The 27,340-nt window shown below is 37.3% G+C and overlaps 1 protein-coding gene and 1 non-coding gene across 2 annotated transcripts; both read left to right on the forward strand.

The window, feature by feature from the left end:
• On the forward strand, window positions 1-27,340 carry FAM151B (family with sequence similarity 151 member B). The gene is made up of 6 exons (XM_012766800.3): window positions 1-187; window positions 8,411-8,536; window positions 15,518-15,683; window positions 20,898-21,115; window positions 23,857-23,992; window positions 26,987-27,340. The coding sequence occupies exons 1-6, from the start codon at window positions 163-165 to the stop codon at window positions 27,144-27,146; spliced, it is 831 nt and encodes a 276-aa protein (XP_012622254.1). The 5' UTR covers window positions 1-162; the 3' UTR covers window positions 27,147-27,340.
• On the forward strand, window positions 11,981-12,087 carry LOC142874155 (U6 spliceosomal RNA). The gene has a single exon (XR_012921979.1). It is a non-coding gene; the product is annotated as a U6 spliceosomal RNA (small nuclear RNA).

The following is a 27,340-nucleotide window of genomic DNA, read 5'->3' on the forward strand; positions in this document are numbered from 1 at the left end:
CTCTCTTTGGGCTCCGCTTCGCAGGGAGCGCTCCAGAGGCCTTGCAGGCTGCTCTCCTGCCCGCAGCCTGCGGTCTGTGCAGGCAGGTTTCCACGCCGCCTGTGAGAGGTCTGCGGGGCGCCAGCCGCTCGGCGCCTGCGCGGACGGCGGACGTCCGCCACCATGACAGCGCCCTCTGGGGGCCCGGGTAAGCGACGGTCCCGCGGCTTCCGCTCTGCCCGGCCCGGCCCAGCCAGGCCCGGCCCGGCTTCCCTGAGGTGGCCGCCAACCCCGGCGACCCGGGGACGGAAGCGAGTCCGCACTCTCGCAGCGCGCCCAGAGGGCTGGGCGAGAAGCTTGCTTTCGGGTGGGCGTTAAGGGAAAAGCGTTTGGGAAAGCCAAGAATGGCAGGGTTATTGCCTCTTAAGGTCTTGGTTGGAAAGAAAGGAATGTGACACTTCTCTAATCCTTAATCCCAGCAGGTCAAAGGGAGAGTAGTTTGTGGTCAGTCCGGTTCCTGTTTGGGGACCGGGCGGAGGTTGAGAGTGCAGACCGAGGGACTGGCGGGCGTTACTCCAGCTGCTCAGTGCACAGCCGTCCACAGCTGGAAGTGTGTCTGGTGGTTTGACCCGTAGAGTTGCTTTAAACTGCAGCCGAACAGTTCCACTCCAGAAGGTTACAGTGTCTTTTATATAAACTTAAGTAGTCGCATGGGACAGCCTCAGTGACATTCTTTTATTAAATTTAGTTGTTTTTAAAAAATTGTACACACAATAATCAATCATATTTGCTTGTACAGAGTATAATTTATAAATGTTGACATCAAAGGATATAGGTAGTGACTGAAGAATTTTATTCATTTTTATGTTTATGGACATGATCTTTTAAATTTTAAGCTTAGCATGCAGTACATAAAGTTTATAAGAAATTAAAAAAAAATTGTACACACAATACACGCTCATAGAACATTTATAAAGCATATTGAAGTAAGGGAAAAAAATCTCCAAAATGCTGATGCTTAGAGACACCACTAGTAACTTTTTGGTATTTTCTAACAATCACTGACTCTCCTGCCTCCTTCTTTCTTTATTATTTTTAATGGCTGCATGATGTTCCATTGTATGGATATACAATAATTTACTGAATCCACTGTTGATAGACATTTAGTCATAAATAATAGTTATAGTTAAATTTGGTTATAAATAATACTGCACTAAACATCCTTGTATGAAATGTGTTGTTTTCCACATGTAAGCATATCTGTCTCTGGGGTAAATTTATAGCAGTGGAAAATATATAGATGTATTTTTTAAAACTTTTTTTTAAAAAGTCTTTATTGATGTATAATTTATATGCCATACAATTTACTCATTTAAATAATATAATTCAGTGGGTTTTAGCTTATTCACTGACTGGTACAACCATTACCACAATCAATTTTAAAACATTTTCATCTCACAAAAAGAAATACCACCCTGCCACATACACCCTTTAACAACCTCAGCCCACAACTGCTGTTCTTTCTGTCTCTATCAGTTTGCCTATTCTGGACATTTCACCTAAATGGAATCATACAACATGTGACCTCTTCTTTCACTTGGCATGATGTTTTCAAGGTTGATCCACATTATAGCATGTATCAGTACTTCATTCCTTTTTCTGTCTTAATAATATTCCATTGTATACATATACCATATCTCATTTATCTGTTCATTAGTTGATGGACATTTGAGTTGTTCCATACTTAGGCTGTTCTGAGGAATGCTAAAATTCTGTTCCAACTAATCAGCTCTGCTGTGGTGGTAGCTCAAAAACAGCCATAGATTTCACAAGGAGGGAGGTTGAGATGAATAGGTAGACCACAGATGTTTAGAACAGTGAAACTGTTATTTTGTATGATTTTGTAATGGTGGATACGAATGGTCATTGTACAGGTATACCTAATTTTATTGTGCTTCACAGAGAATGCGTTTTTTTGCAAATTCAAAGTTTGTGGCAACCCTGCATTAACAAGTCTGTCAGTGCCATTGTTTTCAACATGTGCTCACTTTGTATCTGTCACATTTTGGTAATTCTTGCAATATTTAAAACTTTTTCATCATTATTATACCTGTAATGGTGATCTGTGATCAATGAACTTTGATATTACTATTGGAATTGTTTTTGGACCCCACAAATCATGCCCATATGAGACGGCAAACTTAGTTGATAAATGTTGTGTGTGTTCTGACTGCTCTACCACCCAGCTGTACCCCCTCCCTATTCCCTGAGACACAGCAATATTGAAATCAAGGCAATTAATAACCCCATAATGGCCTGTAAGTGTTCAAGAGAAAGGAAGACTCACTAAAGACTAACTTAAAATCAAAAGCTAAAAATGATTTAGGCTTAATGAGGAAGTTGAGTGGAAAGCTGAGACAGGCCAAAAGCTAGGCCTCCCGTGTCAAACAATTTGCCAAATTGTGAAAGCAAAGGAAAAGTTCTTCTTCTTCTTCTTTTTTTTTTTTTTTTTTTTGAGACAGAGTCTCACTCTGTTGCCTGGGCTAGAGTGCCATGGCGTCAGCCTAGTTCACAGAAACCTCAAACTCCTGGACTCAAGCAATTCTTCTGCCTCAGCCTCCCAAGTAGCTGGGACTACAGGTATGCACCACCATGCCTGGCTAATTTTTTCTATATATTTTTAGTTGGCCAATTAATTTCTTTCTATGTTTAGTAGAGATGGGCTCTTGCTCTTGCTCAGGCTGGTCTCAAACTCCCGACCTTGAGCCATCCTCCCACCTCAGCCTCCCAGTGTGCTAGGATTACAGCGTGAGCCACCGTGCCTGGCCTGGAAAAGTTCTTGAAGGAAATGAAAAGTGCTACTCCTGTGAACACATAAGTGATGGGAAATCAAAATAGCCTTATTGCTGATATAGAGAAAGTTTGAGTGGGCTAGATAGAAGATTAAACCATCTACAACATTCCCTTAAGCCAAAGACTAAAGTAGAGCAAGGTCATTATTCTATGAAGCCTGAGAGATTTGAAGAAGCTGCAGAAGAGAAGTTTGAATCTAGCAAAGGTTGGTTCATGAGATTTAAGGAAAGAAGTCATCTCCAGAACATAAAAGTATGAGATGAAGCAGTAAGTGCTAATGCAGAAGCTGCAGCAAGTGGTTCAGATAATTGATGAAGGAAGTTGCACTAAATAACAGACTTTCAATAGATGAAACAGCCTTCTATCAGAAGAAAATGCCTTCTGGGACTTTCATTGTTAGAGAGGAGAAGTTAATGCTCTGGTTTCAAAGCTTCAAAGGACAGGCTGACTCTGATATTAGGGCCAGTGCAGCTGGTGATTTTAAGTTGAAGTCAGTGCTCATTTACCATTCCAAAAATCCTAGAATTCTTAAGAATTTTGCTAAATCAGCTTTTCCTGTGCTCTATAAATGGAACAGCAAAGTGTGGCTGATAGCACATCTGTTTATAGCTTGGTTTACTGAATATTTTAAGCCCATTGTTGATACCTGCTCAGGAGAAAAAGATTCCTTTAAAAATATTACTGTTCATTGACAATGCATCTGGTCACCCAAGAGCTCTGAAGGAGATACAAAAGGAGATTGATGTTGCTTTCATGCCTGCTAACACAACATTCATTGTGCAGCCCATGGATCAAGGAGTCTTTTTTACTTTCAAGTCTTATTTTTTTAAGAAATACATTTTATAAGGCTATAGCTGCCACAGATAGTAATTCCTCTGATGGATCTGGGAAAAATAAATTGAAAACCTTATGGAAAGGATTCACCATCCTAGATTCCATTAAGAACATGCCCGATTCATAGGAGGTCAAAATATTAACAGGAGTTTGGAAGAAGTTGATTCCAACCCTCATGGATGACTTTGAGGAGTTCAAGACTTAAGTGGAGGAAGTGATGGAAATAGCAAGAGAACTAGAATTAGAAGTAGAGCCTGAAGATGTGACTGAATAGCTGTAATCTCATGATAATGCATTTAGGTCTGGGACAATTATTCCTGGTTATTCAATGGGGAGACTATAAATCTGGATTGTATGACCTGTATTTACATAGCACTGCTCAGCATATAACTTATTAAAAAGCATGTACTAAGCAAAAAAAAAATAATAATAATAACTTTAATGGATGAGCAATTGCTTCTTATGGATGAGCAAAGACAGTGGTTTCATGAGATGGGATCTACTTCTTGTGAAGATGCTATGAACATTGTTGAAATGACAAAAGATTTAGAATATTATTTACACTTAGCTGATAAAGTAGAAATAGGTTTTTAGAGGATTGACTCCTATTTTGAAGGAAATTCGTGAATAAAAAATGCTATCAAACAGCATTGCATGCTACAGAGAAATCTTTCATGAAAGGAAAAATCAATCAATGTGGCGAACTTCATTGTTGTCTTATCTTAAGAAATCACCACAGCCACCCCAACCTTCAGCAACCACCACCTTAATCAGTCAGCAGCCATTAACATTGAGGCAAGACCCTCTACCAGCCAAGAATATGAGCTCAGATGATAGTATTTTTTAGCAATAAAATTTATAGAGTCTCACTCTGTTGCCCGGGCTAGGGTGTAGTGGTGTTAGCATAGCTCACAGCAATCTCAAACTCCTGAGCTCAAGTGATCCTCCTGCCTCAGCTTCCAGAGTATCTGGGACTACAGGTATGCACCACCATGCCTGGCTAATTTTTCTACTTTTTGTAGAGATGGGGGTCTTGCCATGTTGCTCAAGCTGGTCTTGAACTCCTGGCCGCAAGCGATCCCCTCGCCTCGGCCTCTTTTTTTTTTATTTGAGACAGTCTCGCTTTGATGCCCAGGCTAGAGTGAGTGCCATGGTGTCAGCCTGGCTCACAGCAACCTGAGACTCCTGGGCTCAAGCGATCCTGCTGCCTCAGCCTCCCGAGTAGCTGGGACTACAGGCATGCGCCACCATGCCCGGCTAATTTTTTCTATAAATATTAGTTGGCCAATTAATTTCTTTCTATTTATACTAGAGACAGGGTCTCGCTCTTGCTCAGGCTGGTTTCGAACTCCTGACCTCAAGCAATCCGCCCACCTCGGCCTCCCAAAGTGCTAGGATTACAGGCGTGAGCCACTGCACCTGGCCTCACCTCAGGTTCTTAAAGTGCTAAGATTACAAGTGTGAGCCACTGCACCTAGCTAGCAGTAAAATATTTTAAATTAAAGTATGCACACTGTTTGTTCAGCATATGCTATTGCATACTCAATAGGCTACAGTATACTGTAAGTATAACGTTTATATGCACTGGGAAACCAAAACATTCCTGTGACTTTTTAGCGATATTCACTTTATTGCAGTGGTCTAGAACTGAACCTGCAGTATCTCCAAGGTATGCCTGTACATTTGTCAAAACTCATAGAATGTACACCAAAAGTGAATTTGAATGTAAACTATGGATTGTAGTTAATAATAATATGTCAGAATTGGCTCATTAGTTGTTATAGACATACAACACTAATGCACAATGTTAAAAATTAGGGAGCTTCAAATAAAATTATTTTAATTATAAAAAAACAAGGAAATTGGAGGGAAAGGTTGGAATCATGTGGGAACTCTGTACTTTTTGCTCAATTTTTTCTATAAATCAAACCTTCTCAAAAAAAAAACTTATCTTAAAAAATTGAAAAGAATTTTGCCTTCCTCTTGGCCCTATTTTTAGAGTTACAGCCTATTTAGATTGTAATAGTAATACCCTAGATCATAGGTAATTGTATCTTTCTTAAATTTTAAGATATACACAGTTCCTAGCACTCTGAGAGGCCGAGGCGGGCGGATTGCTCAAAATCAGGAGTTCGAAACCAGCCTGAGCAAGAGTGAGACCCTGTCTCTACTAAAAAATAGAAAGAAATTAATTGACTAACAAAAATATATAGAAAAAAATTAACCAGGCATGGTGATGCATGCTGTAGTCCCAGCTACTTGGGAGGCTGAGACAGGAGGATTGCTTGAGCCCAGGAGTTTGAGGTTGCTGTGAGCTGGGCTGACACATTGGCACTCTAGCCCAGGCAACAGAGTGAGACTCTGTCTCAAAAAAAAAAAAAGATATACACAGTTGTGTCTTAAGTACAAACAAGCAATTTCATCCAGTAAAAGAGCAAGAAGAATTTTTACTTGAAATATTTAAAATATTTTAAAATTCTAGAGTCATGGCATTTTATTATTAATTTGTAAGTTGCCTTTATAAAAGTTCTGAATGAAGTATGTTTAGTTGAAAGGTGCTGTGGAAATGTCCAATATGCACCATTAAACATTTAGGCTTTTTCAGGTAATACACATAATTATCATTTCTCTAAGTCATTTGATGTATCTCAAAACCTTTAGGTCTAACAGCCACATTAGTCACATATTTTTTCATGACTATGTACCATGACTTAATTGTTTTTCTATTATCGGACATTTGTTATAGCCAATAATTAATGTGCCTTCTAAAATGCCTGACTTTTTTCCAGAGACAGGGTCTTGCTTTATTGCCCATGCTGGAGTGCAGTCGCTTGGTCATAGCTCACTGTAACCCTGTAACCCCTGGACTTAAGCAGTCCTCCTGCCTCAGCCTCCCAAGTAGCTGGGATTACAGGTACACACCATACCTGGCTAATTAAAAAAATATATATTTGTAGAGATGAGATCTTGCTGTGTTGCCCAGGCTGGTCTCAAACTCCTAGCCTCAAACAATCCTCCTGCCTTGGCCTCCCAAAGTGCTGGGATTACAAGCTTGAGCCCCTTTACCCAGCTGGCCTAAAATTTGAAAAATGATGGCCACATATTGCCATCTAAGTCTGAAAGGTCTGCGACTCTATTGTATATGTCAGATAGAGGTGTGTGTTTTGCTTAGGTATAGTGGATGCTCCACCTAGCTTTCCTTTTTTTTATTCTATAGTCCAGTATTCAAAGTGGTCATTAAGTCCCATGTATGATAGAATTTACCTTTGTATGCCCCTCCATTCTCTGGTTGCATTTTACTTTTTCTCAATGTTTTATTGGCAGTTTCTGATAGCCAGTTTTAGGTTTTTAACTGTTGTTAGGTAGAGTTAATAAACACATAATTAACAGAAGACAGAATTTCACACATGGGGAATTTGCAGCCACTTGGTAAAATTATGAACAACTTTTTTCACTTTTTAGCTTTGTCATTGTTATTTTAGGACATGGTAGAGTATGGAGTAAATCTGGATTCCAGTATTTTTCTACACTTACCTTAGTCTTAACTCACAAAATTTAATGCTTAATTAAGAGAAAATCTGGTACGCCAAAAAGTAGTTGGTATGAACATTATGTACATTTGTAAATGTTATATAAAATGCTATTTCAAATAAATGCAAAATACTATTTTTATAAATGCTAATTCAAAAGTTTACTAGGTTGCTCATATAAATGTTGCTGAGAATCATCTGAAGGTGAATATGCAGTAAAATGTACAATTTACATTCTAAATTGTTAATATAAATATAGAATGGAGCTTCAGGTGGAGAAAAAAAGTTGTACAAAACTTAGAATTTTAAATATAGCTTTGATTTTATGTAAATTTTGCTTGTATTTCTGGGGTCAGGCTTATAGAGAACATCATATGAAATTTCCTGCTTTTAAATATCTGCTACTTACCAGTTTTATTTTTTTCATACATACTTTCTTATGCTTCTGATTTTCAGGCTGTCTTATATGTCTACTAATTATTATTTACATAACATATAACATGTTTTTATATATATGTGATATACCTGCCACATAATAATACTTGATCTGTATTTTTAAAATCTTGTGTTTTTCCTAGTCTAATTATTTTGTTATGCTCCTTCAATATATCCTCTGTCCTTTTTTGTTAAATTTTTTTACACCATAACTCAGCAATCCCTTTTCTGGGCATATACCCAAAGGAAATGAAATCACCACTTTGTAAAGGTATCTGCACTCCCATGTTCATTGCAGTACTATTCACAATAGCCAAGGTATGGAAACAACCTAAGTGTTGATGAACAAATGGACAAAGAAATTGTGGTACATATATACAATGGAATATTATTCAGCCCTAAAAAGAAAGTGATCTTGCCATTTGCCACAACATGGGTAAGCCTGGAGGACATTATGCTAAGTGAACTATGCGAGACCCTGAAAGAAAATATTGTTGCATGATCTCACTTTTATGCAGACTCTCAGATCTAATGTGCAACATGAGGGCTATAGGTAATAAAATTGTACTGTATAGGATTCATGCTAAATTAATAGATTCTAGCTACTCTTGCCACAAAGACAAAAAAAAAAGGGTATGTAAGATGATGGATATGTTGATTTGCTTTACTGTAGTAGCCTTTTCCCTATCTATATTATGTTTAAAAGATTTTACCCCATAAAAAGCAAAATATATATATATTTTAGCAATATATTTTTTCATAAAAAACTGTTAATTTAGGATCTTGGAGTGAAAATATACTAGAGTATTTTCTGAGAAATAACCAGATTACAACAGAAGATGGTGCTGAGATCATCTGGTATCATGCAGCTAACCACAAGGCACAAATGAATGAAGCACTGAAAAGTAAGTCACTACAGTTACTTGTAATTTACTTTGGATAATAGATTAATTCAACTTCTTTTTTGATATCTAGGCCTATTTACAGGTAGGAGAGACTTAGGAGATCCAAATGGAAATTCTAGGATGACATAAACATTTTTATGAAGTGTTTCGTTTTGTTTACAAAATGAGAACAAATTGCATAATTGAAGAATTTTCTTATTTTTTAGAAGTGATTTGCCTTGACATGTCTTACTGGAACCCTCATATATTATTAAACTTTCTTACATATTGTAGTGATTTGAATATAGCTTTTAAGATCAGGATCATCATAATATCTTACATCTTTTTGTAGTATACTAATGAGCGGCTCAATAAATATTTGTAGAATGGATGGATGAAGCCATTGAATTCTAATTTATAATTAATTGCTTTGGGCAGTATTTATGACTAAGCTAGAAATCAAGCCTTTGGTTTGCTAATTGAACCTGTAATGAAATATATATATCTGTTCATTATATAGATGAACACTTTAGCAGTGCTTAGCAGTGTTTCTCAGTCTTTTCCTATGAAGTACATGTTAGCTGCAGCAGGAAAGGAGAATGAAACTATATCACTAGAGGGCTGGGGCACAGCTTACAGTATCCTGGACCAACAAGGAAACTTCTTTGAAGTCTCCTGTTTTATTGTAAAACTTTATGCATTTTTTGCACTCCATTATATATCTGGGCTTCTTTTACTATAAAAACACTGTTTTAAATTGTTTTTCTTTGCTCCTCAAAAGGAAGAACTTTGTTTTGTTTAATATTGAATTTCTAATGCCTAAAAACAGTATCTAGGATATAATAACCACACAGTGATTATTTAATAAATGAATTTTAGCAAAAGTTATCCTTCAGGAAAAAGTTGACTAGTGGTTTTCAGGAGCTGAAGGAGCAAATGCTAATGGGTACGTTTTTGGATAATAAAACTTTTCTGGAATTAGATAGTGGTAATTATTGTATTAATACAGCTTTCTGAATATACTAAAAACCACTAGTATACTTTAAAAGGGTGAATTTTACGGTATGTGAATTATAGCTCAATTTTTTTTTTTTTTTTTTTTTTTTTTTGAGGCAAAGTCTCACTTTGTTGCCCAGGCTAGAGTGAGTGCCATGGCGTCAGCCTAGCTCACAGCAACCTCAAACACCTAGGCTTAAGCAATCCTTCTGCCTCAGCCTCCCGAGCAGCTGGGACTACAGGCATGCGCCACCATGCCCAGCTAATTTTTTTTCTATATATATTAGTTGGCCAGTTAATTTGTTTCTATTTATAGTAGAGACGGGGTCTTGCTCTTGCTCAGGCTGGTTTCGAACTCCTGACCTCGAGGAACCCGCCCGCCTTGGCCTCCCAGAGTGCTAGGATTACAGGCGTGAGCCACCGCGCCCGGCCTATAGCTCAATTTTTTAAATAAAAAAATAGGAAAAGAAGAAATATAACTTATTTACAGACAATGATTGTGTATATAGAAAATGAAATAAGATTCTATAGATAAATGATCATAAATAATAGGTGAATTTAGAAAGTCTCAGGATACAAAGTCAAAATAGAAAGTCAATTGTATGTCTCTCTAACAACTGAAAATTTAGAAACGAAACTTCAAAAACTATACATTTTATAATATTAATAGTATATACAAAGCCCTTTTGATATTGCAAGTTGGGAATAGTGAAAGTTGCTTTTGCTCTGGTGAGCAGGAGTTGGTGAGGCAAGGTGAAGCAAAGCAAAGTCTGGCTGTGGTCACAATCTGGAGCTCCTGTGGTTGGGTTGACATATATCCTGATATACGCACTTCCTCTTCTGGCTCTCCCCGTTATTTGAGACTATTGTGACTAGGCAGTCTCCCAGGCAAAAGTATTCCCTGACCTTCAAAAGCCTTCTATCCAAAGGCCAGAGGGGTTGGGCAGCTCCTATGTAAATGTCTCCAGGCCAGGCCCACCTCTCTTATTAGTGTTAGTCTGTCCAACTGCTTATTGATGTTTGTGCTTAGAGATCTCACATGCATCTCTACTTTAACTTATTCAAAATGAAATTCTTGATTATATTTACTAACCTGTACTTCCTACGATCTTTCCTGTCTCAGGATTTCCTACCACAATCTACTTAGATGCTTGAATCAGAAATCTGAGAGTCTTCAATTCTCTTTATCTGATCTGTCATCCAATCATTATGATTCTGTTCCAAAATACATTTTGAATTGTTCCTCATCTCTTCATCATTTCTTATCATTATCCTAGAAGCCACCAGGATTTCTTGCCCTTACTGCTATAGTTTCCCAGTCTTTTTCTTGTAGGTGACCTTAGGAACATACTTTAAATGGGCCTATGACTCCTCAACTTGCTATTTACTGATTTTTTTTTCTATTTATGGGAAATAAATGGAATTAACAGACTATGACTATTGCTCTTAAACAAAGGATTCCATGTTGTCGTGCCCCTTCATAACTATACTGATGGAGGAGGAGATAGAATGCCTACATATCTTTTGCTACACACTTTATTGAGAAATCATGCTTGCTTTTTGTAAAAAAATCAAATTAGAATCTTGACCCATTGCATCTTAAATATGGCAGTAGAAAATTGGGTTGGATGATACCGTAGACCCACAACCCCTCTTCTGCAACCTCATCCTGGCAAAACAGTAAAAGATCAGATCATCTGTCTTTTTGCTATTCCATTTGCCTTGTTGTTCTTTTTGTGCATATGTGCTCTGTTGCCCTGGTGAGAGTGCAGTGGTATCATAATAGCTCACTGCAACCTCAAACTCCTGGGCTTCAGTGAGCTTCCTGCCTCAGCCTCTCAAATAGCTGGGACTTACAGAAGTGTGCCATCACACCTGGCTAATTTTTCTATTTTTTTGTAAAGATGAGGTCTCACCCTTGCTCAGGCTGGTCTTGAATTTCTAAGCTCAAGTGATCCTCCCACAGTGCTAAGATTACAGGCATGAGCCACCATGTCCAGCCTGTCCTGTTGTTCTTATAGAAGTTTGGCCATAAGCTGAAAGACAGAATTCTCTGCATCTGCCCTCCCCATTGCCAGGTGAGCCACCCAAACATCAGGACTTGGTCTTATATACATGGTTGAAGAATCCTACCTTTGGCCAAAGGCTGCAAGCTGTTTGGGTAGTACCTAGACAATCCTTAGAATTCCATTTGATAGAGAATAAAAGGAGTATAAAACTCTTTCATTGGTCTAGATATTTTGTTATTCTGTACTTTGCCCCACTGTAATTAAAAGAACCTAAATGCGATCTAGCTTAGGGAAGAGAAACATAGCAAACACCCATTGGCTGCCTACCCTATCACCATTCCCCTTTTCCTCCTTCCTAAAAGAAATTCACTTTTATTAAGGTGTCCATTTCTGCTCCATACAAGCACATGGAAGCTGACTGCATTTCTGGCTCCAGGGGTGGATTAAAATAAGTTAATCAGTGCTGGCTTCAGCAGCACATATACTAAAATTGGAATGATACAGTGAAGATTAGCATGGCCCCTGCACGAGGATGACTTGCAAATTCATGAAGCATTCCATATTTTTAAAAATACTTCTAGATATCGGCCTAGGCATAGAATTTATGACTAAGACCCAAAGGGCAATTACAGCAACTACAAAAAGAAATAAATGGGATTTAATTAAATTAAAAATCTTCTTTCTGCACAACTAAGGAAATAATCAGCAGAGCAAATAGACAACCTACAGAATGGGAGAAAATATTCACAACATATACATTCAATAAAGGGCTAATATCCAGAATCTACAAAGAACTCAAGCAAATCAACAAGAAAAAACAAACAACCCCATTAACATGTGAGCAGAAAACATGAACAGAAGCTTTTCAAAAGAAAGAAAAATGGCCAATAAACATGTGAAAAAATGTTCAACATCACTAATCATCAGGGAAATACAAGTTAAAACCACAGTGAGATATCACCTAATGCTAGTCAGAATGGATTTTATTAAAAAGTCCAAAAACAATAGATGCTGGCATGGATGCAGAGAGAAAAGAATGCTTATACATTGTTAGTGGGACTGCAAATTAGTACAGCCTCTATGGAAAACAGTATGGAGATTACTCAAAGAACTAGACCTGTCATTCAGTCCATCAGTCCCACTACTGGTATGTACCCAAAGGAAAAGAAATCATTTTATTGGCCGGGCGCGGTGGCTCACGCCTGTAATCCTAGCTCTCTGGGAGGCCGAGGCGGGTGGATTGCTCAAGGTCAGGAGTTCGAAACCAGCCTGAGCAAGAGCGAGACCCCGTCTCTACTATAAATACAAAAGAAATTAATTGGCCAACTAATACATATAGAAAAAATTAGCCGGGCATGGTGGCACATGCCTGTAGTCCCAGCTACTCGGGAGGCTGAGGCAGTAGGATTGCTTGAGCCCAGGAGTTTGAGGTTGCTGTGAGCTAGGCTGATGCCACGGCACTCACTCTAGCCTGGGCAACAAAGTGAGACTCTGTCTCAAAAAAAAAAAAAAAAAAAGAAATCATTTTATCAAAAAGACACCTGCACTTGAATGTTTATTGCAGCACAATCATAAAGATGTGGAATAAACCTAAGTGCCCATCAATTCATGAATGGATTAACAAAATGTGGTATATGTATACCATGGAGTTCTTCTCAGCCATAAAAAAGGATGAATTAATGCCTTTTGCAAAAATTTGGATGGAGCTAGAGACCATTATCCTAAGTGAAGTATCTAAAGAATGGAAAAACAAACACGTGTACTTGCTATTATATTGGAACTAACCCATGAGCACAAATGTGCACACAGGAAAGTAAAATTCAGTGGAAATCAAGCAGGAGGGAGGGGGAAGGAACCTAACAGGTATAATGAACATTGTTTGGGTGATGGTGACTTAAAGCCATGACTCAAGCATTACAAAAGCAATCCATGTAACCAAAAACATTTGTACCCTCTTAATATTTTGAAATAAATAAATAGGCCAGGCATGGTGGCTCATGCCTGTAATCCTAGCACTCTGGGAGGCTGAGGTGGGAGGATTGCTTAAGCTTAGGAGTTCAAGACCAGCCTGAATAAAAGCAATACCCCTTCTCTACTAAAAATAGAAAAGTTAGCCTGGTATCAAGGCTTACACCTATAGTCCCAGCTACTCGGGAGGCTGAGGCAGGGGATCACGTGAGCCCAGGAGTTTGAAGTTGCGGTGAACTATGATGACAGCACTGTGCTCTAGCCTGGGTGAGAGAGGGAGACTGAATGAATGAATGAATGAATGAATGTAAAAGTAAATAAGTAAGTTAATTAGCACTTGCAGTTTTCCTGATGATTCATATTGTTCCCCCAGTGGGCAAGTGATCTAATTAGGCTCAATCAGACCCAAGTAAAGTAATTATATCTATAATTGTTGAAGAACTTTTATGTCTTAAAACTTAAAAATGTGGCTATGAATATATGTGGCCCCAGTGGTTGCTGGTAGCTATCTTATAATCATGAGATGAAATTAGCCTTAAGATGAAGAAAATACAAAGAGAGTGAAGAAAAGAGCCATAAAAACCCTGATAACATCACTGAGTTGCCGACTGGCCCACACTTAGAGCTCACTTGACCTCTGGACTTCTAGTTATATGAGATGATAAATTTCTTTGTTAGTTTGAATCTAATTTCTGTTTATTTGCAGCCAGAAGCATCCAATAGATTTATGAGTCATCCTACTTTGACAGATTATTTTCCCTGCTTCCCCACTTGCCCCTGTCCAGTTCCTTTTCCACCCAGCATCCACAGTGGTATATTTAAACATAACTCAGTATTTTTTTTTCTTCAAGTGGTTTTCCATTTAAATTTTTTATTTATTTATTTATTTATTTTGAGACAGAGTCTCGCTTTTGTTGCCTAGGCTAGAGTGAGTGCCATGGTGTCAGCCTAGCTCACAGCAACCTCAATCTCCTGGCTCAAGCAATCCTTCTGCCTCAGCCTCCCAAGTAGCTGGGACTACAGGCATGCGCCACCATGCCCGGCTAATTTTTTTTTATATATATATATATATTAGTTAGCCAATTAATTTCTTTCTATTTATAGTAGAGACGGGGTCTCGCTCTTGCTCAGGCTGGTTTCGAACTCCTGACCTCGAGCAATCCGCCCGCCTCGGCCTCCCAGAGAGCTAGGATTACAGGCGTGAGCCACCACGCCCGGCTAAATTTTTTAATATAATCATTAGATGGAAACCCATTTGGTTCCACTACTCTAGTTTCCAAGAGGAGAGATTTTTCCCCAGATGCTTTGGCCTCTTACTTCACTCTTTATTCCTCTCAAAAGGGTGAAGAGATTCTTTTTTGGTATGTAGTTCTTCACTGGGTAGAGCTAATCTCTCAGATGTTCTAGACAAAAGAATAAGTTCTTCTCTCTTCTTCCACCTAGGCAGTGGGAAGCAGGCCAGATGGGTATTTGTATTTGATAGAACGTTGCTTTAAAGGGGCTATTCTAAAATTTGGACTAGGGAGTGACTGACAATTAGAAGTTAGCAGGCTCATCTGGCTTATTATCCGTTCGAAGGATATATGCTTTTAAACAGCAACTAAGCTGGAAGTCAAAGAAATGAATTTTTAATGTAGAATTTCAAACATAAGCAATAAATATCCATAGTTGCTAATTTGAGGAGTGAAAAGATTAAAGTACTATCTTTATTCCCAGAAAACTTCAACAAATGGGAGGCTAAGCCTCCCATTATGTACTCCCTTTGCCAGGTACTGGGAAGACATTCAGAAGTATGACAATAGCTTAAGTGCTGTGTGACCTAGGGAAAGTCATTTAACTTCTTGGCACCTGTTCATCTGTAAAAAAATAAGGATAATATCTAAGGGCCTAGTATAATACCTGGCATGTAGAAGTTACTCAATAAGTGTTTCTTTTCTTTCCTTTCTTTTATCTTCCTCAAAAGGATGCTGAGCATGGTATTTCCTATAGTTCTGCCCCCTGTTTCATTAGCATTAACTTATTTGGACAGGTACTGCTCACATGATAGAAGCTGATGTCCTTCTGCCAGATGATGGATCAGAGGACTGCCAACCAATTATGGCCCATCCTCCTGAAACAAACAGTGATAATACCCTACAGGAGTGGCTGGGTGAAGTTACGAAAAGCAATAAAGGCATCAAGCTGGATTTCAAGAGGTATTTGTACAAACATGTTCAATTTTCTGGTTGTTACAGAATAACTTTGGAGAGAAAAAATAATAGCTGCATATGCCCATGCCAGACCACCTCTTTTTGTACTTTATCCAAACTGAAAATGGATTTGTAAACTCTAATTATTGTTTCAGGAATGGATCTAAGACCCAATAAATTGTTTGCTAAAGTTGTTTTTTGGGAACCCTGAGAGGTTAAAGTTAGGTTAATTTTTATAAAGGAATTTATCATAAGTGACCATTGTGGTAACAGTTAAATTTAAAATGCTACTTTTATTAAAAGATCGTCCAGGAGAGTGAGAGTTGGGAGAATTTTTTTGAGGTTGTTAATGCATATCCTATTTGATTTATGTATTATGTTTGTAAAGGGGATTATTTAGAAGTCTTTAATAATGAACGTGTTCCTTAACTATCACATTTTGGAGGCATTAGTAATGAAGAGCAAGACTAAGTGTCATTTGTTTTGCTGTGGCCATCACAATAAATTTTTTATAGCATTTTGGCAGTGTAAATATTATAGATAAAGCCAGGAATATACTGTGACACCACAGAAGCACACCATAAGCCCCTATTATGGGTCTTAATAGCAGGCAGCTGCCATTGAAATTTAGGTTTGGCAGTAAATCTACCTCATCTTTGAGTAGTATTTTGAAATTAAATTATCTCAAGGAATTAAAGATTTGCAATCTTGTAGATTTTTTTTTTTTTTTTCCGAGACAGGGTCTTGCTCTGTTGCCCAGGCCAGAGAGCAGTGGCATGATCATAACTCACTGCAACCTCAAACTCCTGAGCTCAAGCCATCCTCCTGCCTCAGCCTCCCCAGTAGCTGGGACTACAGGTACACACCACCGTGCCTGGCTAATTTTTTTTTTTTGGTAGAGACCAGGTTTTGTTGTATTGCCCAGGCTAGTCTTGAACTCCTAGGCCTCAAGTGATCTTCCCACCTCAGTCTCCCTAATTGTAGGATTTTTAAGATGACTCTATCCATTTGTTGCAGAGCAGAACATACCAGTAAACCTCATTAAACTGTTGGCAAATGAATGGATATATAAAATCTTGACGTACAAGAGTTTTGGCTTGATAAGGGCTTAGAATTAAAGAATTATCTTAAGATCATCATTTTCAAGTGATGAATGGTTCAATTCTGTTTTGTTGACAAAGAAACTTAGTCCTAGAGAGATTCATCAAATGATTTACTTAAGGACAGCAGCTAAGCTTTGACAGGCAAGCTAGAAACAGATTCCAGGTCTCCTAGAGCCAGTCCAGTGATCTCTGCACCATGGAATAAAGCATTTGATATTTAATGCTTGGTGACTTAAACTTTCAGATCTCCTTGTCTTGTTGTGTGCTCAATTTTTCGTATGTTTATTGTAGCCCCTTGAATTGTTCTCTGTCATGTTCTTTGGCTCCTCGCCAAGCAGATCGGCTCATTCATTCCTAAATGCTAGCAGCTACCACAAAAGGGCGGATCCACTAAAACAAAGATTTTGCAAGTTTTTAAAATTATAACCTATTTGAAGAGGAATAAATATAAACGAAGTTATATGAACACCTACTGTATGTCAGATACTGTTCTAAAAGCATCACATGTGTTTTTCATTTAATTCTCCTAACAGTCCCAAGAGGTGGGGTATTACTGTCATTCTCATTTTCCAGGCAGTGGAGGCAGAGAGGGCTAAGTAGCCTGCTTATGGTCACAGAGTTGGTCATGGAGAGGCAGAGCTGTCAGCCTTGCTGGAGAGTTCACACTTAACCAGAATGCTGCACTGCCTCTGTAAGAGTACCTGAACGTTACCTTTGAGTCAAATTTTAGTAGTTCTTGTCTTGTGCTTCTAAGTAATTCTGTTTAGCACACAAATAATAAGTAATATATTTTAAAATTTTATCCATAGTTTTAGCAAACTCTCCAGTGTTTTAGCAAAGAATTGTTTCCCCTTAAAATGTAGTTTTAAACGGTTTATTACAATTTTAAGTGTGATTTTCATTATGTTATCTCCAATTTCTAAATATAATTAATAGGAAAGTAGGATAAGATATTCACAAGCTTGATTTACAGGTGATTTTTTAGGGAAAAAAAATCTATTCTATAGGCTGGGCACGGTAGCTCACGGCTGTAATCCTAGCCCTCTGGGAGGCTGAGGTGGGAGGATCGCTCGAGGTCAGGAGTTTGAGACCAACCTGACAAGATCAAGACCCTGTATCTACTAAAAATAGAAAGAAATTAGCCGGGAAACTAACAATATATATAGAAAATGAGCCAGGCATGGTGGCGCATGCCTGTAGTCCCAGCTCCTTGTGAGGCTGAGGCAGAAGGATTGCTTGAGCCCAGGAGTTTGAGGTTACTGTGAGCTAGGCTGATGCCACAGCACTCTAGCCCAGGCAACAGAGCAAGACTCTGTCTCAAAAAAAAAAAAAAAATTCTATTCTATAATAACTAAGTTTATATTCTTTTTTAGGGATTTAAATAAATATTACCAAAGAACAATTTTAGGTAGTTTTCTAATCAGGACTTTCTTCTTCAGATGATCACCCCGGCAAAGCTTTTGGCACTTACCTATAGGAAACTTAATACTAATACATGTAAGAATTGAGAGTGTTGGCCCTTGGTATTTTAAATTAGAATTACATGGAATTTATAGATTAATTTAGAAGGATGTGTCATTTTGTGATACGTACAATATTGAGTCTTCCAGTTAGGAACATGATATGTTATTTTTTTGTAATATACAGTAGTCCTCTGTTATCTGCAGTTTCTATTACCTGGAGTCTAAAAATATCAAATGAAAAATTCTAGAAATAAACAACTCATAAATTTCACAGCATTCTGCATAGCATGATGAAATCTTATACCGTCCCACTCCATCCTGCCTGGAACATGAATCATCCCTTCCCTTTATCCAGTGTATTCACACTGTGTATGCTACCCGCCTGTTAATAACTTAGTAGCCATCTAGGTTATCAGATTGACAGATCACAAAAAGAAGAAAGGTGAGTATAGTACAATAAGCTATTGTGAGAGAGATCACATTCACTTAACTTCGATTACAGTATATTATTATAATTGTTCTTCTTTATTTTTAGTTATTGTTTTTACTGTGCCTTATCTATAAATTAAACTTTATGATAGGTATATATTAATAGAAAAAAGCATAGTGTATATAGGGTTTGGTACTATCTGGTTTCAGGCATCACTGGGGGTCTTGGAATATATTCCCTGCAGATAAAGGAAGACTACTATACATTGTATTTTGTTGTTTGGAAAAATTTGTCCTCAATGTTTTTGTCAAAAATGTTACAGCTTTTCTTCCAGAAGAATTTTAGAATTATTTTGTCAAGTTCTAGAAAATAAGAGCTAAAACAACAAAAAGTTTTAGGTTTCTTAATAACATTTAGAATTTTTAAAAATATAGGTTTTGTTTTTCTTATTTAAGTTTCTAGTAAGGAAAAATGTCATTACCCTAATCTATATTAGTGATAATTAAAATATTTATATGTAAAATGGAATATATATTAAATTCTTCATTATGTTCTGTGTCATAGTTTTTATGTTTGCCAGTGCTTTGCATCTAGTAGGCACTGAATAAGCACTCGTGGAATTTCTATTTTGGGGAGAATATGCTGTTTAACACTGGATATTATCAGATGGCAAGTCAGTGTTAAACAGCCCAATGTCGGCTTATTAAATTGAGAATGCTTAAGAAGCTCCCTCCTGAAATGTAAACTGGAAATTAGTGTTTAACCTTACCTCCACGGATGCCAGTTTTCTTAAGAGATCAGAGTGCTTTCTGGAAAAAGAGAGGAGCTTGGCAATAGACATTCATGGGTTAGTTGAAGGTTTTCCCTTGCTCCACCCATGAAGAGCAAAACTCCATGGGGACTTGGCTGCTACTGTAGGACTTAAAGAGATGCAAGCTTTGGAGTCGCAGGTACAAGTTGCTTGCTACCAAAAATGGAATTTTGTAGGAAGTACATTGCCAGATCTCAGAATTGTGGTTTTATTATAATATGGCATTGATGCAGTGTGAGGCAGGAAGCATTTAAAACAGAGAAGTGACAACATCTAAATTGGAGTTTGCAAGGTCCAGCATTAGAGTTTCTTAATCCACTAAAATCTAGAGTCTTTATTTCAAGGGCAGAAGAGTGAGAAGAAAGAAATGTTCTACATGGCAGCAGAGTAAAAGGGGCTAGAGGCTGAGAGCTAGAGCCTGTTTCCTCTGGTTTTAGTGCGTAATATCCTTGCTCACTAGTAAATATAACCCAATACATCATAAGATGATTTATTTCTCCTCTTAAAGTAGGAAGCCCAAAAGGAGTAGAGAGAAGTAGAAGCATAGAAGTATTCCAGTCCCTCAAGAAGAAAGATGGAACCATGAGGAGGGGTTACTGAGTATTCTCTCCTCCAACATCCATCTCCAAAATTCTTAGCCTTTCATCACAATATTCACTACAGGCTAATTTTCTTATAAATAAACATAGGCTTTACAGGTTCAGAAGATAATCAGTTATAAGTAGTATAGTTTTCCAGCAAAGTTTCTCTATATATTTTTAAAAAGTAAAAATTATGTAGGCTGCTTAAAACCTTACTGTTTCAAAGTCTATAGGTGTCACTCTGCTCCCATGTTGGACACTTCTTTCTTCTCACTCTTCTGCCCCTGAAATGAAGACTCTAGGTTTTAGTGGATTCATAAGCTGTAAAGATGGACCAAACTCTAGGGAAGTAAAAAGAGTGAAGCTTCTTTTTAACTTAAACTAAATTATGCCGGAATCAGAGATACAGTGCTTGGGTGTACTTGGGTATTTCATAAATGTGAATTTTCAGGTTATAAGTATATTTCATTTGTTATTTATACTTTCTGTGATGAATGAACACTTGCATATTTTCTTAAATTGTTTTCACACTGAGTGATCCTAATATAGAGTTTTGAAACCTCTATTTTGTCTACAGGTAGTGACATTATTCATGTATTTATAGAATCTTTAAGGTACCTTCATGAATAATAAGAAATCAACATTTTGAGATATGGCATATATCATTAGCTTTTCCCTCTGGTACTATGTTATCTTTGATTTTATTTAATTCAGACATTATTATATTATATTTTTATTATGAATTTGAGAGCATTAAAACCACTAGTCTAAAAGAACTACTTTTTTCTTTGACTTAGGAATATGTCTCATTGACAACAAACTATGTTTTTAGTCTGGCAGCTGTAGAACCATCCATGATGCTCTTGGAAAATGTGAAGAGGCATCTGAAGTGTCCCGTATGGATTAATGCTGATATTCTTCCTGGTCCAAATGGAAATAGCAAAGTAATAGATGCAAAACCATTTATAGATACTGTGACATCCTTCTTTCCAGATGTGACATTATCTCTGGGTTGGACAACAGGATGGCATCCTGAGAAAGTCAATGAAGGTGATAATTCTAATAATGTATTTCTTGTTGGTCAAATTAAAATATCCTACAAATACAAAAATAACATCTTTAATACAAAGCCCAAACCATATCCCACAAAATCTTAAGAGCCTAACGGAGAAAAACACCTAACCCTACAGGCATGTGTAGACCCTTCTTTCTGTTATTTCAGATAGACGCTGTGTTCATTGATAACGTCTGTCACCTAGCTTCCATAGGAAAGATTTATTTGCAAGGTCTAGCATAACCAAAGCTGCCTCTTTACATACTTTGAAGAAATCCTGAGTTGGTCTTTTTGAACTGGTAAAACATTCTAGACTCTCTTTATTTTCCTTTTTGCCATACCTTAGAGCAAGCTTCTTATGACGGATGAAAGATAATAAAAATAGAAGTGCTTGAAGCGTACCAGTTTTGCTCTCTAGATATTGGTAGGGGTCCACATGTAGGTTGCTGAAACCCTGGTGCCCTCGTTATGCTTTCTTTGGCCATGAGACACTCCTCTTGGCTGGATCTCATCTTTTCCTACATCTTCCTGCAGATGCACCAGACATTCAACTTCTTCCTGGTTGAAACTTATTGTACCATTGAATTTGCCTGTCTATTTCACATATCTTTCGCATATACCTAAAGATACATATCTTTAGTTAGTGATTTCCAGGTAAACAGCCAGTAAACAGTGAAAGGCTCTAGGACATCTGACCACATGGTAAAAACAGTAAACTAAAAAGTATTTAGAGCTTTTGAAGATGCTAACCCGTATCCTACTGTGTTCAGGGAATTCATTTTTTACTCATTTGCTCGTACTGTTTTCAGATATAAAGTTTTAACATCCAACCTGAGGTCAGAGTAACTGCCATCTTGTGAGTAGCAAAGTGACATTCAAGTTATGACACCCTGGTCAAATAATTGATATAATTGAGGGGGAAAAAATAATATGCTTAACTTGTCTATTTTAATTTTCTAATCATTTAAATTTTATTAGTACTGTGTAATTTGAAATGTTTGAAGAAGGAAAACTAGAAACCAGTACCTTCCTTACTGAATCTAAACTCCATTTAGTCACTATTTAAAATGGCTTTGGCCTTAACCTCAGGCTTGAACTGAGATAAAGCAGGTCTGGGTCTTTCAGTCATGCTGGTGTTGGAGGTATCCAGGCTGCCACCACCCCCAGCGCTACCCTCAGTTTGCTTGTTATCACCAACATGTGCTTTATCCTCCCTTACTTCTTATGCTGTCAGTTTTAAAAAAGGAAGCTTATACATTTTAGTCATATAGGTATAGCTTCTATTAGGGACACCTTTTTCTAATTAAAAAATATAATTTTCCAGATTTTAAAGGAAAGTAGGTAATTCCCCTTCTTTTCCTCATTAATTTAGCTTAGGACTTCTATAAAATGTTTTTTTACTGACCAATACTTTTTATAACCTGCTTTTGATAGAGTTGAGGGTTTATATTTAAAAAAATATACACTTTTTTCCCCAAAACAAGAGTGTTTTCCACAATATCTTAATATGATTTAAAACACATAAATAGGCTGGGTGTGATGGCTCACACCTATAATCCTAGCAATCTGGGAGGCCAGGAGGGAGGATTACTTGAGGTCAGGAGTTCCAGACCAGCCTGAGCAAGAGCAAGACCTTGTCTCTACAAAAAATTGAAAAACTTGGCCGGGCGCGGTGGCTCACACCTGTAATCCTAGCTCTCTGGGAGGCCGAGGCGGGCGGATTGCTCGAGGTCAGGAGTTCGAAACCAGCCTGAGCAAGAGCGAGACTCCGTCTCTACTATAAAATAGAAGGAAATTAATTGGCCAACTAATATATATACAAAAAATTAGCCGGGCATGGTGGCGAATGCCTGTAGTCCCAGCTACTTGGGAGGCTGAGGCAGGAGGATTGCTTGAGCCAGGAGTTTGAGGTTGCTGTGAGCTAGGCTGATGCCACGGCACTCACTCTAGCCTGGGCAACAAAGCGAGACTCTGTCTCAAAAAAAAAAAAAAAAAAAAATTGAAAAACTTAACCAGGCATGGTGGCGTGAGCCTGCAGTCCTAGCTACTTGGGAGGCTGAGACAGGAGGATCCCTTGAGCCCAGGAGTTTGAGGTTGCTGTGAGCTAGGCTGACACCACACCACTCTAGCCTGGGCAACAAAGCAAGACTATTGTCTCAAAAAAACAAAACAAAACAAATATAGTCAATTTTACCACTATTTCTACTTTAGGTAAAATGTATAAGTAATTTGAACTAGCCAAAAAGAAAATTTATTTGAAGTTAATTATCACTTAAACAGCTAGTAAACACCTAGCAGCTACCTTTTCTTGAAAAAGAAAATTTAACACAAATAGAAAATCTAAGTTTACAGAGAATAATAATGATGATGTCCCTAAGAGAAGAGCCTTAGAATCTTTAAAGTAAATAAAGATATAGTAGCATCAGATTTGCTTTTTTTGTTCTTGAGAGATTAGTGACACCCTTTTAATATTTTAATTTTTTGTTAAATTAGCTCTTGGTCACTTATAACATGATTTTTTTTAATCTACATTTTCCACTCAAAGTATTTTCATGCATGAAGTTGTATTTTAATTCACTCTGAATCTAAGTAGAAAGGATTATGAATTACCTATGAATTCACCTGTGAATTTATGAATTATCTATGGATTTATCTGCTTATAGGTAATTTAGTTTTTTATTTAATTGACTTTCAGGATTTCAATCACAAAAGTTAAATTTCTTTGTTTTCATTTAAGGATACAGTTGGACAATGGTGAAAGAGATGGAATATATATGTAATGAACTAAATCAGCCTGTAACATTCCCTGTGAGAGCAGCATTAGTCAGGCAGTCTTGTTCTCAGTTACTTTGGCTGTTGAAGAAATCAAACAGGTATGTATTAGCTTAACACTATGGTGTGTACATGCAAGTGTGTATGAGAGACAGAGATAGAAGGGGCATGAAAATTGATTATGTAAGAACAGCGTGGCTGAGAAAGAGAGAAAATTAAAACTGATTATGTACGTGCACAAACTCCCTCATTAGACTGAAGCTCCTTGATGAAGTTTAACTGAGTTAACATTGGGTCTTTCACCCCTATCCCTCACAAAAGTTTTTGCACATAGTAGGTGCCCAGTAAATATTAGTCATCTTTTTCATTATGTTATACATTGTCACAAAGTTATGAGTAGATAAAATAGTTTCTCTTTAAATTTCATCAAAATTTCAGAATTCTTTTCTATATAAAAATTTTATGATTTTAATATATAATAAAAATGAGTTGGACCACCTATTAATTATTAAAATATATTATAAAAGTACAGATACTAAAACCATTTTGGTAATTTTTTTTTAAATAGACTAGTCAATAGAACCAAAGAGAAAGTCTAAAAAATAAACCCAAATCTATTATGGAACTTAGTATAGAAACAAGCTGACATTTCAATCACTGGTGTTCAGACAACAGGCTATATAGGAAAAACAAGGCTAACACTTTTCCTTATTCCTTCCTCCAAAATAAATTCCAGATGAAGTAAAGACTTGAACATCAAACAGTAAATGAATAAAGAAAAAACAAGGGATGATTTTTAAATATACTTTCAGAATGGAGAAGACTTTTCTTAGTACTAAGGCACAAAACTTAGAAACTGTAAAAGGAAATTTTGATATATTCAAAGGCATAAAAACAGGAAGATTCTGGTAATAAAAAAAAAAGGATTCTTAGTATATATGTAAGACAGATGTAAAGAATTCTAACAATTAAAGAATTTTTTACAAATCACCCAGAAAAAGGCCCAGTTTGGTAATTCACTATCTTGGAGAGAGTAGAGGAAGCAGATCCTAATACGCTGACAGGAATGTAAATAGGCCAATAATTTCCTTGGAGAGAAATTTGGTAGATACTCATAATTTCACTAATGAGGGCTTGTCTTACTAACAAAAGTTCACAGAAGGCCGGGCGCTGTGGCTCACGCCTGTAATCCTAGCTCTTGGGAGGCCGAGGCAGGCGGATTGCTCAAGGTCAGGAGTTCAAAACCAGCCTGAGCAAGAGCGAGACCCCGTCTCTACTATAAATAGAAAGAAATTAATTGGCCAACTGATATATATATAAAAAATTAGCCGGGCATGGTGGCGCATGCCTGTAGTCCCAGCTACCCGGGAGGCTGAGGCAGAAGGATCACTCGAGCCCAGGAGTTTGAGGTTGCTGTGAGCTAGGACGCCATGGCACTCACTCTAGCCTGGGCAACAAAGCGAGACTCTGTCTCAAAAAAAAAAAAAAAAAAAAAAAAAAAAAAAAAAAAAGTTCACAGAAGCACAGAGACACAGCTACAGGGATATTCTTGAAGCATTGTTTGTACTAATAAAAAACCTGAAACATTCTAAATTTCTACCAGTCAGAACTAGTTGAATAAATTATGGTACACCCATATGATGGAATATTATATACCTGTTATAGATAATGCAGTACACCCTACGTTTTAATATGGAATGATCTCTAAGATACATTGTTAATTAAATTAAGATGCAGAATGATAGGTGTATGATTCCATTTTTTTTTTTTTTTTGAGACAAAGTCTCACTTTGTTGCCCTGGCTAGAAGTGCCTTGGCATCAGCCTAGCTCACAGCACCCTTAAACTCCTGGGCTCAAGCAATCCTTCTGCCTCAGCCTCCCAAGTAGCTGGGACTACAGATATGTGCACCATGCCCAGCTTCTTATCTATCTATCTATCTATCTATCTATCTATCTATCTATCTATCTATATATATATATATATTTTTTTTTTTTAGCTGTCCAAGTAATTTCTTTTTATTTTTAGTAGAGATGGGGTCTCGGTCTTGCTCAGGCTGGTTTTCGAACTCCTGAGCTCAAGCGATCTTGCCACCTTGGCCTCCCAGAGTCCTAGGATTACAGGTGTGAGCCACTGCACCTTGTCCTGTGGCCACATTTGTGAGAAAATTCTGCCAAGGCTAAATTCCATTTGGATTTATTTTAAGTTATTTTTAATGATGTCATATTGAATTTCACATGGTCATGTTCAATCCTATTGGAACTTTCAACTCACAGAGGCACCTAGTAACCCAGGAGACCTCAGAAATAAGTCCTTTAAACATACTCCAAATGGGTCTTATAAAAACTGAATTAATGTAGACTATTTTGTGGGCATGATGAAAACCATCAACTGCTAACTGGATATTTTAGGTTGTTCAATGTAGCAAAGTTAGTCTAAGAAGTTTTAGAACATTTTTTCCCATTGAGCAGAAATTACATATTTCTTAAATATCCAGAGTTTAGGTCTTTCAAACTAAAAAATATTGGTTTATACAGAAATAACTTGTTTTCATCTATGGTCTTTCACATGTAAGTAGGCCATAACAAAGAGCTACTTAAACTGCTTAGACAAATTCTTTACAGGAAGGGCAGCCATACATGACCATGAGTGTTGGGAATGTCAGTGACATTTGTGTCTCTTCACAGTTCCCTCTCACTGTGCTTTTCACTCTGACCAGGCTACTGAACAAACCCAGATTACAGCTGTAAATTTCTGTGGGGGAACAGATTCCTTAATCAGCAACATAGTCTCTTTTTCCAAAATTAGACCCGTTTTCATTGCCACCAGTCTGGGTTTCTAAGTCCATTTAACATTCCTGGAATTAAGATAGAGCAGTTATGTAGTTTAGACAACAGCAGTGTGATTTGTTTTTGTCTTTAGTCCCTCTGATGTTGATGAAGGAATTAAATAAGAAAGTACAGTTATACTACTTCTGATTAAATTTTTCTGTGTGCATTTGGGTTAGAGACAAGTGAGAGTATTTTTAGGCTTATTGAAATTGCTCATCACTTTCTTTTATTGTTAACTATATAATTCTATTTTATTTTAATGCAGGTACAGCCTGACTATTTGGACTGGAAAAAATGATAACTATTCCATTGAAGATTTACTTTATATTAGAGACCATTTTGACAAAAACCAAGTTTTCTATGACATCTTGGAACCACAAAACCTTCAATTTAAACAAGCCATTGGAATCAAAGTTAATCTCTAAGAAGAAGAGTCTTCCAAATTATTTTCTGTGCTTTAGTTTCATAACCCTTCTCTGCATTGGTCTGAATTAATTATCATGTAAATTATGATTATAGGCTTAGGCTCCAATTCATCCAATCAGGAAACATTCATTGTGTTTTTACTCTGTGGGCATATGTTCTTATAATAGTACACATATAAAAGATTTGGAAAGGA

Source organism: Microcebus murinus, chromosome 11 (assembly GCF_040939455.1).
Source record: "Microcebus murinus isolate Inina chromosome 11, M.murinus_Inina_mat1.0, whole genome shotgun sequence".
In the NCBI taxonomy this organism is placed as follows: domain Eukaryota; kingdom Metazoa; phylum Chordata; class Mammalia; order Primates; family Cheirogaleidae; genus Microcebus; species Microcebus murinus.